The 17222-nt window shown below is 48.2% G+C and overlaps 1 protein-coding gene across 2 annotated transcripts in view; it reads right to left on the bottom strand.

Annotated features, from left to right (window-relative positions):
* The window catches only part of STOX2 (storkhead box 2), a 308412-nt gene that overhangs the window by 153578 nt on the left and 137612 nt on the right, over positions 1–17222 (bottom strand). Inside the window, exon 1 of one of the 2 annotated variants that reach the window (XM_088446976.1) lies at positions 2469–2770. The exons of the other annotated variant lie outside the window; for it this stretch is intronic. Within the exon in view, the coding sequence (XP_088303102.1) occupies positions 2469–2634 (166 nt within the window). The 5' untranslated portion in view covers positions 2635–2770. Of the gene's footprint in view, positions 1–2468; positions 2771–17222 lie in introns of those variants that run through there. 2 annotated transcript variants of the gene reach the window in all.

The raw sequence follows: 17222 nt of genomic DNA, 5'->3' as shown, positions 1-17222 counted from the left end.
TCAAATGCTTTTAATCACTGTAAATGTGTGCTTCTTATTTGAAGAGAATGAAAGATTTTTACCACAAACAAAACCAATGTTGTAAATCCTTCATTTTTCTACACCACAGAAATAAACTCATTACAGACACCCCTACACCCACCACCACTTTATCCCTGCACACATCGCTGCCCATTCACAGGACACAAGGCTTTCTCACATGTCAGCATCAAGGAGGGACACAGATTGGCAGATGAGCATTTTAGAAACACTTCAGTTATCATATTATAACAATTCACAAGTGGATAGGACAAGCCTATGCATTTACAAAATAGTGACTTATTTTCTGCTCTTATGGATTCATAGCATTGTTAAAATAAATTCTGCAGCTGCAAAAATATGTGTCAAAAACAATTAGATACATACCAGAATCACTGTAATCAAATATACAAAGGAAAAAAAAGGCCACTGCTACTAAAAAGTAATTTGAAAAAGGATTTCATGTTACAGAACCATACAGAGGTAGCTGATCATTTATTTATGAGGAGATGTAGATGGACTATTGTTGTGATAAAACCACTGGTCCATGTTACATGATCCACACTGCCAGTGCTCCTGTTTTTTAACTAGTGCAATAATTATACACCATTCCTCAATATAGCTGAGTCAGGCTCACTCCAGTGGTCAAGAGAACGTTACGTCATTGGGACTTGAAGTTGTGTCTTTCTTCTGATGCACTGGCAGCCATATTTGAATCTAATACTAAATTAAAAAAAATAAATAAGAAGAAAATCCTGATATATGTTGGGAGTCGGATGATCTGGAGAGACAGGTAATTCTGCATTTGGTGCATTTCTGTGTTTGCCAAAATGTGCAGTTGGAAAAATAAATCTCAGTTAAATCATTGCAATATACATGCACTGCCCAGCCAACTGTATAACTATTACATATCAAATGCCAATAGCATTGCACCAGGCCCACATGCATCAATTAAATATTCCTTGGATATAATATAAAATCATGATAGGCTAAAGACATAAATCTCCGATGTTAGTGGAAGGGGATAGACTTCCAACAGGATACACAGCAGGCCTAACATGTTCCCACATTACTTATACCCTCTGAGAGAAATTAACAAGTCATACAAGTCCTATTATGAAGACTGACAAGCAAGTCATTGTAAAAGTGTATTTGCAGGGGAAATTTGCTAAAATTTCTTGTAACATAAATGTATTATAAGCCATCATTTGGGGGGCTGGGGGACAAGTAGGGATGCCATCTCTCATGAAAATGACAGAAAGACCATTTAAAGTCAGGTCGCATGTGTAACTAATATTATTATGAAGAGGCCCTGCACCTTTCACAACAGAGTGTAGCCCTGACAATATATATATAGATACATACATATATATATATATATATATATATATATATATATGTCTCAATCCAGTGACATTCATTAAACTTTATTTGTGAAATACACAGATTAATCTAAAGATTCAGACGAGGCCTTGCCAAATAGGTTTCCAATGCATATACTCAGGTTGATCAGAATACAGTCTAGCTATGGGAAGCAAAACCACCATTCCTTTCTGCAGCCCAGAGCTGCTTTGCATTAAGATTACGCAGCAGTCCTTAAATAGATTTTGGTCATTGCTTAAGCATGCCTGCCCCCACTCTCCCATATAAATTAAACTAGCATGTATCCATAGCATCTTGCAGTAATGCTGAAATAAAGAAAACAATCTCAAACCATACACATAAGAAAGAGCTTATCTTGGCTTTTTCTTCCTTTAACTTGCAGATTTGTATAGGTCTTTCTCTCTGTAAGACTATGACTGCACCATTTCTGCAGCAGAGGGAAAGCCTGTACTCCAGCAAATGTCCATGTTGGTGTCTCAGCATAACAGATATGTGTGAGGCTGTCAGATCATATACGATGCCCATAGATTATGTGCAGTGTTCTTTCTATACCATATTGTAAGTACTAGGCATCCAGCTGCAAATACCTTAGACAGACAGAGAGAGAAAAGAAAGCTGAAACACAGGGTGAGCGGAGGGGCTCCTGTGTGTGTGGCCAGTGCGGCCAGCAATTCTGTCGCTGAACCGGAGATCTAGATGTACTGCATACATTATTTGCCAAATAACACCATATTGTGAGGCCTAACACAGAATGTTAGTGATGTACAAAATGGTGGATGTAGGCACAAGCACCAAAATATATAGAATTCATATCACTGTGTAAACACATACACCTATACATTGTATACATAGAACAGGCAACTCCATATTAAGATAGATGGATAGATAGATGGAGATAGATAGATAGATAGATAGATAGATAGATAGATAGATAGATAGATAGAATACAATGAATGGATAGTTCCTTTGATTTCAGATTTTTTTCTGTCATATATCAAGAAAAGAAAAATCCATTATTCTTATGTGCTGGTGTGAGGTACAGAATTGAGGTAAGAAATGTGACAAACCTGATGTCATATAGCCTCGTGATGCCTGGGAAATAAAAGCTGGTGGAAAGTGTTTGTGCAGGCGATAGTCCTTTTCACTACGGGACCTCATGCGGTCTGAGGCCCGGTCAGAGAAATCAGCACTAGGCCAAGCCCGGCGTAAGGTTGTACTCCGAGTCTTCTTCATTGTGAGGCTACCTGAAGCCTAATTGTCCAGCTGCATGACACAGGCCTCACCGCTGTTCCCTTTTTCTCATCAAAACATTAAGCACACAGCTTGAGCATGGGCGGCAAACATTTTGCTGCTACCTCTTCTAGGAAGCCAGCTGCAGGTCCGTTCGTTTTCTCCCTCGAATGATCCAATTTTACACACGTCCCACAATGCATTACACTTCATTTGCAATCAATCCAGCTTATAGCTTCCAGATTCATGTGGAGGAAAGGCACATTATGTGGCTTCTCAGCCAAAGAAGGGGAGGGGGAGTGAGCAGAGATTTGTAGCGTGAAAGCTCTGAGATCCCAAACAATAGCTTGATTCAGCATAGGGCTGCTTAGCCAACTGTGAGGCACAACACAAAAGAACCAAGCAAATACTGGGAATAACACCCACAGAATTTGGTTGCAACATGAACCCTCGCACCTAAGATCTTGTGGAAAAAAAAAAAAACAACCCACTGTCAATATCCCAATGGTTGTGGAATTAAAATGAGGAGGCGATGACGACGAGAGTAGATTTTTTTTTTTCCTCCTCTCTTCACCTATCAGGTTCCGTGAAGCGAATCAATGAGGCAATCTAAATCGGCATTGCAGTAATCAAGGGACAATATTCATTCTTCACAGCCACACAGCTGTTCCTTACACACTGGGCGTGCAAAAGCTCCCCATGGCATCACATCCCAGACACGCGCCTACCATGATTTTCACAGTGATAAAAAGGAGAAATCCTAGGTTTGCTGGTCAGTGTCTCTCCCCTCCGCTGGTTCCACTGGTAGCCTTTTCCTGCCACTGCTCATATTCTTTTTTTTCTAATGCTCTCTCCAGGCCGCTAGTGCAAGCTTAGTGGTCTACAATACAATTAGACCCAAACAGTTTGCTTCCAGGTATTCCCAGCGCTGCAAAGCCTGCTCTGTCCTCTGTTGAATGGCTCTGTGCCTTTGAATGCAGTGAAAAGCTATTGAAGGGCAGGAAGCAAGACAGCCAACCCAGTCTCATGCTAATCAAGAAGCTGTCTTAACCCTTTCACCTTGCGAAGTCAGCCTTGGAGATTCATATTCACACAACATACCATCAAATTCCTAATTTTATAAAGGGCCGGGGATGTGTGTTAGTGCATAGCATTACAGTGTCGCCTGTGTTGTGTTACCAGCTCCATTCCTGCTGCAAGATCAATGCCATTCCACTACAGGGTTAAGACAGACACACTGATCCTGTCAGACATCACATTTTAAATGTAAAACACCCTGAGGCTCTCTCAAACCTTGGCTGTAGTCCCAGCATATAATCAGCCCTCATCTATTTACATACAAAGCTGTGTATTTTTAGGATAGTCCAGCCTTCTCCAAGGAGGAAAGAAAATGTTTGTTTTGAAAATGGAGAAGGGGCAAAAAGCAAGAAAAGAAATAAATGAATGAGAATGCGTCTATGTTGTTTCAGTGTGTCCCCCTGAGCCCAGTAGAAATAGGAGCAGGTCTTGCGACAGCTGTAAGTTCCACTGTGGTGCAATCCAAGTGCAATAAAAATGGTTATGGAAAAGTCGTTTGTCCTATCTACTTGCTGCTCACTACCAACCTGCCCAGAGGAGCAGGGGGCTGATTGCTCTGCTCACAGTGCGCAGAACAGCTGTTACGCCACTGACAGATAGCGGTCAATAGATGTCACACTTTCCGTGTACACAAACTAGGACACGTATAATTCATACCACTACTGCCACAGTCTATGTCTGCACTATTCACCCCAGCGATAATTTGCAAACTTGAAATAATGACTTGGAATGTCATATTTCCTGTTATTAGCAAACAAGTACCCGAGGGTACAAAACAAGGTGTTTTCTTATGGAAACTGAAAGGATCAATCTATGGGCCTCATTTACCAACAAGTTTTATCACCAAAATGAGTGATAAATGTCACTGTGTATGATAAATGGTGCTCCAGCCAATCAGCTGTCAACTGTTAGAAAAATGACAGTTGGGAGCTGATTGGCTGGAGCACCATTTATCATACACAGTGAAAGTTATCACTCGTTTTGGTGATAAAACTCGTTAGTAAATGGGGGCCTATATGTGAAGAGTACATATATAAAGAAGAGTATAGCAGGGCAGCCCCTTTCATTTTTCCCACTTGTAGTTGCAGAATACGAATTTATTGACCTCTTTAAATATCTGCAAAAGTTTAACCCTATTCCAGCCACCCTTGAATAATTTTCTTGAGCATTTCATACTTGCTCTTGCCACAAACTGCTTTATCCTGCCGCCATGTATCCAACAGATTGGCATATGGTACAATGGCTTGAGAACAAGGAGTGCTTATGGAAGATGAGCACAGCCACATTCCTGCCGTGGTCACCAGAAGACTGAACTCTTGGACATGATACAGAGAATGATGCAATCAATTTCTATATTAGAACTATTTGACAAAATTGGCAGCAAAATACACGGTGCGATATGCACCTTGTGACACAACGGCCGATCCGATGGCCGACATCGGATGGTCCCCACACATGGAGTGATACGCTGCCTGACCGCCCGATATGCCGGCACCCCCTCCCACCCCCGCATAGCACTGCATGGGATCGTACATCACATCCCCAGATCAAGTGAACATGCAGTAAGATCTGGAGGTGCGATGTACGACCCCACGGGAGCGCGCACTGGATGATATCATGCCCACACACTGTACATTATAGCAGCGATATACCAATCCGTCGGATCGGGTGCTACAACGCACCGTGTATGGGGGCTTTAGTGCATATACCTCATTAGAAACCAGTTACAACCCCAATAAATGAAATGCAGCCCATCAATTGAAATAGTGACACCAATGAGGCATGAGCCATACAATATTTGTGCATATAGCTTCTTAACGGAAGTGCATTCCAGTCCTTTCCCCTTTATGTGTACCACCAATTATTACTGTATAATGGATTACATGGATATACATAAATATTGTACTTTTGTCATTTACCTAGAACAGATATTTTTTAAGAAATGATAGACAATTATTATAACAAAATGGTATATTAGTCTTAATATGTTTATGCAGTAAAAATGTATCCATAGAGTCAATACAGCAGACAAATTAAAATAATACATGTACACACGCCTGTTGCCATATCTGTCAAGAGACTTCGGAATTTCAAAACCCCATTGGGCTTTTAGCTCATGTGAGCACTTGAAAAAGAAATATACAAGTATGTTCCAAATACTCTGGTGTCACCCATGAAGAACTGCTAGTCTGAACTTCAATTTACCTTCAAAAGGGAAATTTACAACAGAATGAAATAAATATTCTATACTCACTCCTCTGGATTAAACCACAATATATGCTCACAGTGATTAAAAAATTAAAATGTTAATAATAATTAAACAGCTTCCTGCACTAAGGTTTTCGCTCAACACATAGGACCGCCGCTGTGTCTGTACTGAACGATTACTCTCTGCTAACTTAATGACCCCTTTATGGAGCAATCCAAAATTCGAACCTGGCCTCCACCTTGAATAGTTCGGGTACTGGATTAAACACAATATCCATTTTCTGTGGGACTTTGTGGACTTTAAAGTTCCTCACATTGCAAGATCGCTTCACACTCCCAACTCTTGTTTTATCCAATATTTATCTATATACCGCACTGCACACGGATTCAGTATGAAATTCCAGCTGTCGGGATGCCACTGTACAGAATACCGACAGCGGCATCCCGACAGCCAAGATTTCGAAACCCATAGAAAGTAATGGTAAGTCTCCCCCTAACCCCCCCTCTCCGGTGCCTAACCCTAAGCTATCCCCCTAGTGCCTAAACCTAACCACTCCCTCCCTGCACCCTAAACCTAACACCCCTTCCCGCTGCCTATACCCAACTTCCCCCCCTAGTGTCTAAACCTAACCTCCCATGCCCTCTCCGCACCCTAATCCTAACTGTCCCTCCCCGATGCCTAACCCTAACCCTCTCCCTAATGCCTAACGCTAACCTCCCCCTAACACTCCGATACTATCTTCGGGGTACCGGCGGTCGGGATAATGGTGCCGGGATCCTGACCTGTAAGGATTTCGGCGCCAGTATTCAGACCGTTGGCATCCCGCAAGCCGAGATGTCGACTGCATCACCTGCGCACTTCAACTTTTTCCAATACCCAGGCCATTGTGTGGGAATCGGGATATGTTCAGTATCCCGACACAGAGAATGCCGGCGCTTACAGTACCAGTGCCGGAATCCCGACACCTGTCATAATTCCTGTGCTGGCACCCCAAAGGTAACTAGTGGGGTTGGGGGGAGGGTTAGGGGTTGGCACTAGGGGGAGGGTTAGGCACTAGGGGGAGAGGGTTAGGTTGCGGGTAGAGGAAGGTTAGATTTAGGCACTAGGGGGGGAGGTTAGGCTCAGACACTGGGGAGGGAGGTTTAAGATACCTACCGACAGGTGTCGGTATCATAAGACTGTCGAGATGCTGGCGTCGGGATTTTGACCACCGGTATCCCGAGTGCCGGCATCCTGTACCCAACCCGTTGGAATCACTGTGTCACTCAGGCGTGTCTTCCAAAGGTTCGATATTATTATTCTTTATTTATATGGCGCCACAAGTGTTCCGCAGAGCCTTAAATTGTACATAAAACAAGTAAGTGAACAAGAAACAAGTAACTTACAGTACATTACAGTGCAGGACAAGGACACCATTTATATACATTGCTGCAATAGCGATTAAAGCGCTGCAGTCAAGTGTTGGGTGCCCTTATGGGGAGAAAGGAGTAGAAGAAAATGTAAAGAGAAGCACATGAGGGAAGAGTGATATATTAGATTTATCATCTTGTTACAAACAGCCAAATCTTAAATGACCCTTATGAATTGCATTGGGAAATGGATGGATCTTATATACTGGAGAGTGGGTCTGGCTTAGACAAAATGTAGTTAAAGCTCCTTATGCGCCAATATTAATAAAAACACATATAATATGAGATATGGTAAGAACTTACCCTTGTTATCTCTATTTCTACGAAGTCCATAGGGTTCCACAGGATACCTTGGGTATAGGTGTGACGTCAGTCGCAGGGCACCAAAGAGTTAAGCTTTCAGCCTCCCAGGATGCACTAGGTCCCCCTCCTATACCCCGCCCCCGGGCCAAGGCACCTCAGTTAGTTACCAAGCCATAGGCCGGAGGAGGAGAAGGAAGAGAGAGAACAAAGATCTGGACACATACAAGAATCACATTCTCACCAGAGGGAGACGGAAAACCGGTGACCAGAGCAAAGCCCATCTGCAGCACAGGTGCGACAGGGCGGGAGTCCTGTGGAACCCTATGGACTTCGTAGAAATAGAGATAACAAGGGTAAGTTCTTACCATATCTCATATTTTCTACTTCAGGGTCCATAGGGTATCCACAGGATACCTTGGGGATGTCCCAAAGCAGTATCCTTTAAGGGTGGGGACGCTCCTGTGCAGAAAGGAGAATCCGCCGCCCGAAGGAAGCATCCTGAGAGGCGAAGGTGTCAAACCTGTAATACCTCACGAAGGTATGGACAGAAGACCACGTAGCAGCCTTGCAGATCTGAACTGCCGAGGCCCCACGTCGAGCTGCCCACGAAGGACCCACAGACCTAGTGGAATGAGCCTTCAGAGAAGGAGGGACCGGTAGGCCTTCATGAGGATCCAGGCTGCCAAAGTTTGCTTTGAAGCAGGCCAACCCTTTTTACAGAAGCCATAGAGGACAACAAAGCGTCCGACTTCCTAAACAAAGAAGTGCGGTCAACATAAGTCCTTAAGGCCCGCACAACATCCAAAGAGGCCTCACCCACGGAAAGACCCGGTGAGTTAAAGGCCGGAACAACTATTTCCTCGTTAACATGAAACTGGGAAACAACTTTGGGAAGAAACTCGGGCCGAGTGCGGAGCACTGCCCTGTTCCCATGAAAAACCAAGAAAGGGGGTCTACAAGAAAGAGCCCCTAACTCAGAAACACGTCTGGCTGAAGCAACGGCCAGAAGGAAAACAGTCTTAGCTGTTAGCCATTTAATATCCACTGAGCCCAGTGGTTCAAACGGCAGTCCTTGGAGAGCCCTCAGGACCACAGCCAAATCCCAAGGCGCCACAGGTGGAACAAAGGGCGGCTGAATACGGAGAACACCTTGCATAAAGGTGCGCACATCCGGGATTGTAGCAATCCTACGGTGAAACCAGACAGATAGGGCCGAAACCTGTACCTTCAAAGAAGCAAGGCGAAGCCCATGATCTAGTCCCGCTTGCAGGAAGGCGAGAATCCGAGACAGACGAAACTCCCGCGGTGCATAACCTCTCGGTCGACACCACTGGAAGAACGTATGCCACACGCGATGGTATATCCTCGCGGAAGACGGTTTCCGAGCTCGTAACATGGTACGCACCACAGAGCTGGCAAACCCCCAGGACCTCAGCATGGCCGTCTCAACAGCCACGCCGCCAAAGACAGCCGAGTCAGGTCCGGGTGAAGACAAGGACCCTGAGACAGAAGGTCCGGTCGTAGCGGCAACCGCAGAGGACTGTCCACGGACAGACCCTGAAGGTCTGAGAACCAGTGCCGTCTGGGCCACGCGGGAGCTATCAACAGAAGCGTCCCTCCTTCCTGTTTGAATTTCCGGATTACCCGTGGAAGAAGGGAGACCGGAGGGAACAGGTATGCGAACCTGAACGTCCACCGGACGGACAGAGCATCCACCAGAGACGCCCCTTCGTCTCTTGTGCGAGACCCGTACACCGGCAACTTGTTGTTGTGCCGGGACGCCATGAGGTCGATTTCTGGAAGACCCCACCTGTCCACCAGTAGTTGAAAAACGTCCGGGTGCAGGGACCATTCCCCTGGATGAACGTCCTGGCGACTTAGAAAGTCCGCCTCCCAATTTAGCACTCCCGGGATGAAGACCGCTGATATGGCCGGAAGATTGCGCTCCGCCCAAACCAGGATCCGAGAGACCTCTACGAGAGCCGCCCGACAGCGAGTTCCTCCTTGCCTGTTTATGTAGGCCACGGTGGTAGCATTGTCCGACTGGACCTGCACCGGGTGACCCTGGAGAAACCGCTGTGCCTGCAGGAGAGCATTGAAGACCGCACGGAGTTCCAAGATATTTATTGGAAGCTCCGCTTCTGTCGGTGTCCACCTGCCCTGGAACAAGTGTGGACCCGAAACTGCTCCCCAGCCCCGAAGACTGGCGTCCGTTGTCAACAGGACCCAATTTGGAACCCAGAACGGACGTCCCTTGTTGAGGTGGGTCGTCTTTAACCACCACGCAAGGGACAGGCGAACCTCCGGGGTGAGCACAATCGTCTGGAACTTCAGAGACTGAGGCAGCCCGTTCCACTTGGACAGGATCAGGTGCTGCAGAGGTCTAGAGTGAAACTGGGCGTATTCCACCATGTCGAACACCGACACCATGGAGCCCAGTAACCTCATCGCCGAGTGTAAGGACACCCGGCGGCTGTGCAGACAACTGCGCACCCTTGACTGTAAAGCAGAGATCTTGTCCTCCGTCACGAAGATCCTTTGCTGTCCCGAGTCCAATAAGGCTCCAAGATGCAGAATCCTCCGAGACGGGATTAGAGTGGACTTCTGCCAGTTGATTAGCCAGCCGTGCTGTTGCAGCAGTGCAATGGTCAGGTCCAAGTGGTGTAACAGGAGCTCTGGAGATCCTGCCACCAATAACAGGTCGTCCAAGTACGGCAACATGCGGACTCCTTGCAGCCGCAGAGAAGCCGCCATGACCGCCATAGCGTCCTGTATGTCCAATGACACCATGTAGTCCCCAGGTTCCAGCGCCAGAATGATGGACCGTAGGGTCTCCATCCGAAACTTCGGGACCCGCAAAGACTTGTTGAGTGCTTTGAGGTTGAGAATCGGACGATATGACCCATTGGGTTTCTGTACCAAAAATAGATTTGAATAGAAACCCTGGCCCCTCTGGGAGAATGGAACAGGCACTATAACTCCAGCCTGGAGCATAGTGTGCAATACCTTCCGCAGCTCCGTAGCCTTGTTCCGGTCTGATGGTAGACCCGTGGTGAAGAATCGAGCCGGGGGTCTGTGCCGGAAGGAGAGGGCGTACCCGTGAGAGACCACCTCCAGAACCCAAGTGTCTGTCGTAGTGAACGACCAACACCGGGAGAACTGCAGCAGGCGGCCTCCCACCCTGGGATCCCCCAAGGGGAGACCCGGACCGTCAGGCCGCAGGCTTGTCATCTGGCTTGGGGGCCGGACGTCTGGTACTCCATGCCTGTTTCCGGGGCTTGACCGATTTCTTAGGGCCAGCCTGTCGAGGAAACGACTGTGGTTTGGGCCTGCCCTGGGCCCTAGATGACCGAAAGGACGATGGTCCAGAACCAGAAGGAGCAGCGGCCGACGGGAGACAAGCAGATTTGGCTGCCGCCAGCGTGGCCACAATCTTATCCAGATCCGGACCGAAGAGAACTTCTCCGGTAAACGGCAACGCTTCCAGACCTTTCTTGGATCTGCGTCCGCCTTCCAGAATCGCAGCCACAAGGTGCGACGAGCAGCTACCGCTGCTGAAGAAATTCTAGACACCAGAGTACTAATGTCTAGAGCCGCCTCGTTGATGTAGGTGGCCGAATCACGGAGATTGCCAATCAACTCCGCTTGTTCGGCCGGACAGTCGGATTCAAAAGAAGCCTCTAATGAATCCGCCCAGCGCTCCATCGCTCTGGCAACCCAGCAAATGGCCATAGCCGGCCGTGCTGCCCCCCCTGCAAGGGAATAAGCGGACTTCAGGCAGATTTCTACCTTGCGGTCCGTAGCATCCTTAAGGGAGGACATGGATGGCATCGGCAATGTGGCACTACGGACAAGACGGGTCACGTGAGAATCCACCTGTGGAGGGGATTCACACTTAGCAAAATAATTATCCGCGAACGGATAAGCCACCGCCAGGCATCTCTGCGGCTGGTATCTTTTGCCAGGTTGTTTCCACGCCTCCTCTAAATGGTCCACCAACTGACCCGAAAGAGGAAAGACTGTGGCATCGCCCTTCACATCTTTGAAAAAGGCATACTTAGATTTAGCCGCTGGGGGAACTTCGTCCTCAATCACCAAGGCTGTGCGGAACGCCCGAATAAGTCCAGGAATATATACTTTGGACTTAGCATCAGCGTCCTTAGTATGGAAAGGTTCCTGATCGTAAGGATCCAGAATCTCCCCATCATCAGACGTCCCTTCGTCATCCTCACAAGGAGCGGACAGAGACGCCACCGGCCTTTTATGAGGCCGCATCACAGACTCCCCTTGCAACACATCCGACAAGTGCTGTAAAGAACTCGTCAGGGAGTTAACCCACGCTGGCTCCTGAGAACCCGGGAGCGGGGAAATAGGGAGACTGTGGGGTACCACCAATTGTCGTGGGAACCCCTGCATGGGTGACGACACCACAGACTGCTGGGACAAACCCATCGGAGTAAACGCGGGCTGCGGAGCTAACTGGCCCACTAAAGCTGTTAACGCCTGAGCGAAACAAGCCCAGGGCGGCTCCTGTACCGGTGCTGTAACCGTAATAGGCCGCGCCATGGACAAACACTGCCGGCAAAGGCCCTCCGCGCTACCCTCCCCCTCCGCTAACGGTACTTTGCACGTGGTACACTGTAGCCGGAGGGGAAAATCACTTTCAGACATGATGGCACCACGTATGTGACCTCTCTCACCAATTAAGTATTAAATAGGCGAGAGACCACCCTGCAGCACCGCACCGCAAGGGCTTTAGCAGAAAGAACAGGGACAGTAATAAAGCTGACAGTTTAGAGAAGAAAAGTTACAGGCAGCGCTAGCACAGTCACATACAATGCAGAGAAATAACAATTCCTGCACTAACAGCGCTGATCACTCAACTACACAGACACAGGGCCTGGTAGGACACAGCGCTGCATACACAGACCTGAGCTACAGCGGAGGAGAGGTATGCGGGGGGACCCAGACCACGATGCTTCCTTCCAGACTTCCAGCAGCGTTCACCATGCGTTGCAGAGAAGATGGCCGCCGAGGAGCAGAGAGAAGCTGGCCTGGGGGAGGAGCGCTGACACAGGACCAGTCAGCACAGTGCAGAGAGGGCTGTGTGCAGCGGGGGAGGCGCCGGCTGTGAGACAGGGAAGGCGCGCTCCCCTGGCATGCATTTAACCCCTGGGACGCCGCAGCGCTACCGCTCTGCTGCGGTCCGCTGTCCCAGGGGGTAGTGGAAGCGCAGGTTGGTCACCTGGCTCCACGCTGCAGCCAGTCCCCAGGGAGCCCCCTGCCTGGGGACTTAGGACCATGTGATCAGCGGGGACCCACCGCGGGACCCCGCTGCTTACCTCTGTCCCCCTTGAATCCGGCCATGGTCCGGAGCATCTGGGGTCACCGCTAGCTGTGACCCCAGACGCCCACCAGCATCCCCGGATCAGTACCGGCGTTCTGGTACCGGCGGGGTGTAGGGAAGACAGCATGGACGTCAGGACTGACTGTCCATGCTGTTCATCCAGATGTGCAGCCACAGCTGCATGAAGAAAAAGCTTCAGGGGCTCTTCTAGCCCCCACTCCAACAGGTGCACCCGACTCCGGCCGGGCACCAAACTAAACTGAGGTGCCTTGGCCCGGGGGCGGGGTATAGGAGGGGGACCTAGTGCATCCTGGGAGGCTGAAAGCTTAACTCTTTGGTGCCCTGCGACTGACGTCACACCTATACCCAAGGTATCCTGTGGATACCCTATGGACCCTGAAGTAGAAAAGATATTTTACAGGTGAGGTGGTACATGACTCCTAAATGACAAAAGCCGATTTTTCCACAACCTCTAGCTCCACTCTGGAAGTGCACTGTCCATTTACCACTTTATGCTTTACTCTACCCCGCTGCATTCTAGATCTTCATAAGCATTTGCAGAAACGTATCTGGCATATAATGTACTCCAGGGGCATAGCCAGAACTTTGTAGGCCCAATGGAAAGTCCAGTACTTCTAGAGAGTCACCTCTCTCCACAGTGGTTGTTCATTTTATGCCCTCTAATATTTCCCTAGTTCATATTATGCACCATACAGTAATAGTGTCCTAGTTCATTGTATGCCTCATAGAAGTGCCCTGGTTCACATTATACCACACCGTGCCACCAGTTCATATCATGCCACACTGTATTCTCCCCAGTTCACAATATGCCACACAGCGGGCAGGGACCAAACAGCTGCTACCTGGGACTTGGGTGGGGCGGGGGGTAGGGATGATACTTCCTAATGCAGAACATTATACTTTGAGTGTAGATCTTCTTTCCAAATTAGGCACACTGGGCCTGATTCAGAGCCGGACGCTCTGACCAGAGCGCTCGCTCTGAATCAGGGCCGGCCTAGCTTAAAATGGAGCGGCCTCCTGGCCGCTCGCATAGCTGTGGGTGACCACCTACAGCTTATGCGAGCGGCCTAAAAGATGGTCGCGATGGTCAAGACCATCGCGACCATCGGGCTTGCAACGAGACCCTTGTGTTAGGGTCTCGTCTGCGGCAAGCCCGGAGTGCTTTTGGCTCTATCAGAGCCAAAAACACTCCCACTGACATCACTAGTGATGTCAGTGGGGCCGGACCCAGACGGTAGGTGTTCCCATGGGAAAGCCTCCGTCTGGGTAGCCACGCCCCCGGCACGCCCACCAAAGGTGCGAGACCCCGAGCGACGGCTTCCCCGTCGCTCGCCGGGTCTCGCGCATGCGAACGACGGAGGCGCGTCCGTCGTGCACATGCGCATTTGGGTAACATCGACCCGCTTGCGAGCGTACAGCGCTCGCGAGCAGGTATGAATGAGACCCACTGTCCCTTTCTGGGATAGTTCTAATCTTGAAGCTGAAGTCCAGCCCCCAAGCTTCACAAAGGATGTAAACAAGAAGTAGCCTACTCTCAGACAGTGCTGGGCTTACTGATTAGCTCAGCTGTATATGTGAGCGTGAAACAGGAGTGTGGGAGATGGATTATATCAGTGTGGAGCTTTACTGAGAGGGAGAAACAGATAATCACCACTGACAAGTCCACTCTTTACAAGCCCAAGCAATGGGCCAGACTCCCTTTCTTGGCAGGCTATTTCGGGAACTTGGTAGACAAAGTAAGCTGGGTCCTGTACCCCCTAAGCCTCTAGGCCCCACAGCAATGGCACCTCTTGCATTCACTATAACTACGCCCATGCTTAACTAAACAAAATGTAACATACATCGGCAACGGATTGCCGCGATCCTGCGATGCTGCAACCCAGCATCGCAGAAATCCAACATGTTGGATTTTCTCGATTTGACGATATCGATCAAAAAATGAACGGGATTTGCAATCGATTGTGTATAAAAATCTGCAATGGGCTTCACAGATCGCAGATTGCAACCAAAAAGTGATTGGAATTGTTTAATCAGATTGTCAAACATGTTGGATTTCACAGATCGATTGGGGCTGTAGATTGCTAGTGTATGGACATGATCAGCAGATTTGCAGACCGTTTCTAGCAAAATGATGGGCCTTTCAAGATTGCCATATCTGTGTTTGCTGCAATCGATCTGCAAATCACTGAAAAAGATCTGTAGTGTATGGGCGCAGATTGCTCGATTGGGAAATCCTAAGATCGGGCAATAAATCTTCAAATTGTTCAATTGTGGTTTTCAGATTGCTGATGTATGGGGGCCTTTAGTCGCCAATATCATGTAACAAAGTAACAAAAGAGAATTCATAAATATGTGCAAAACACCTGGTACAGCAAGTGCAGCCAAAGGGTTAACAACAGAAGTTTCACCTAACTTCCCAATTATAACAATACAATAGGCAGGTGAGATAACTCCAGTAACTGCTTCATCCAGATTACATGGGAAGAGGAGTTTCTTGTGAAGATTAATGAATCCCATTGAATCTACTCTCACCAAATGTAAAAGGAGGACCAGAGGTGGAGCTACGGGGGTCTACCAGCCCCAATACCTCATTATTTATGGAAACTGACTGAGAGTATGACCTGTTTTTATTGAGACATAGGTTGTGGGTGTCACAACGTTTTATCCACCACTGGTGTCTCTGTTTTATACATATAATCTGGATGAAGTGTTTAGTGCTACACTGCTTTGAAACACATTTTATGTTTTGCAACCCACAGGTGAAATCGTTTAAAATAAACATACTACAGATTTAGGTTAAAGCTGTATACATAGATGCCAACTGTCCATCATTTTTCATTTTTTTTTGAGGATTTGTCCAAGTAAAATATTTTATTAATTTGGCTAGCTAGTGACAATTTGGTCTAGTTATTTACTATTGCATTGCTGTACAGGCATAGGGGTATGTTTACTAAAGCGCAGGTTTTTAGAAGTGGAGTTATTTGCTCATAGCAACCAATCAGATTGTACTATTATCTAGCACAGAGGCGGATTTAGACCTCATGGGGCCCTAAGCAAGATATCAGTTTGGGGCCCCACTCCCTCAACTGCATGCAACGTTACACATACACTGCCCCCATAGGCGGACACACACACACACTGCCCCATAGCCACACACACGGCCCCCATAACCGCATACACACGCACATGGTCCACATAGCCGCATACACACGCACATGGCCCCCATAACCGCATACACACGCACATGGCCCCCATAGCCGCACACACACATACACACAGCCCCCATAGCCACAGACACACAGGCCCCAAGCCGCGTACACACACAAACTGCCCCATAGCCACACACACACACGGCCCCCATAACCGCATACACACGCCCCCATAGCCACACAAACACAGCCCCCATAGCCACACACAAAGCCCCGATAGCCGCACACACACACACACTACCCCATAGCCATACACAAACACACAGCCCCCATAGCCGCACACACACACTCCCCATAGCCACACACACACAGTCCCCATAGCCACACACACACACACAGCCCCCATAGCCACACACACACACACAGCCCCCATAGCTGCATACACACACGGCCCCATAGCCACACACACACGGCCCCCATAGCTGCATACACATGCACATGGCCCCCATAGTCTCATACACACAAACAGCCCCCATAGCTGCACACACACGGCCCCCATAACCGCATACACACGCACATTGCCCCCATAGACACACACACACACACAGCCCCCACAGCCACACACACAAACTGCCCCATAGCCACACACACACACAAACAGCCCCCATAGCCGCACACACACGGCCCCCATAACCGCATATACACGCACATGGCTCCCACAGCAGCACACACGCACAGCCCCCATAGCCAAACACACACAAACAGCCCCCATAGCCGCACGCACACACACGGCCCCCATAGCCGCAAACACACACACGGCCCCCATAACCGCACAAATACAAATAGAATATATTATGAAAGATGTGCTAATAGAGTAAAGCACGAGATCCGCCAGCGAAATATAATTATGTTACTCTAACTGTATAGTATTCTATATTCTCTAACTTTTTATATTTCTACATGAAAGTTCAGTGACATAAATATTATTTAGGCAGAGGTCAAAATTCAGTTAATAGTGAGATGTGAACATCCCACAGCCCAAAAGATGCTCTCGGTGTCCTAGAAGCTTCTTATGA

The sequence above is a fragment of the Taudactylus pleione genome, unplaced genomic scaffold (genome assembly GCF_031769625.1).
Source record: "Taudactylus pleione unplaced genomic scaffold, aTauple2 ptg000408l, whole genome shotgun sequence".
NCBI classification, from domain to species: domain Eukaryota; kingdom Metazoa; phylum Chordata; class Amphibia; order Anura; family Myobatrachidae; genus Taudactylus; species Taudactylus pleione.
Note: the sequence above shows the minus strand (reverse complement) of the source record. Positions and strands in the feature narration are given on the sequence as shown.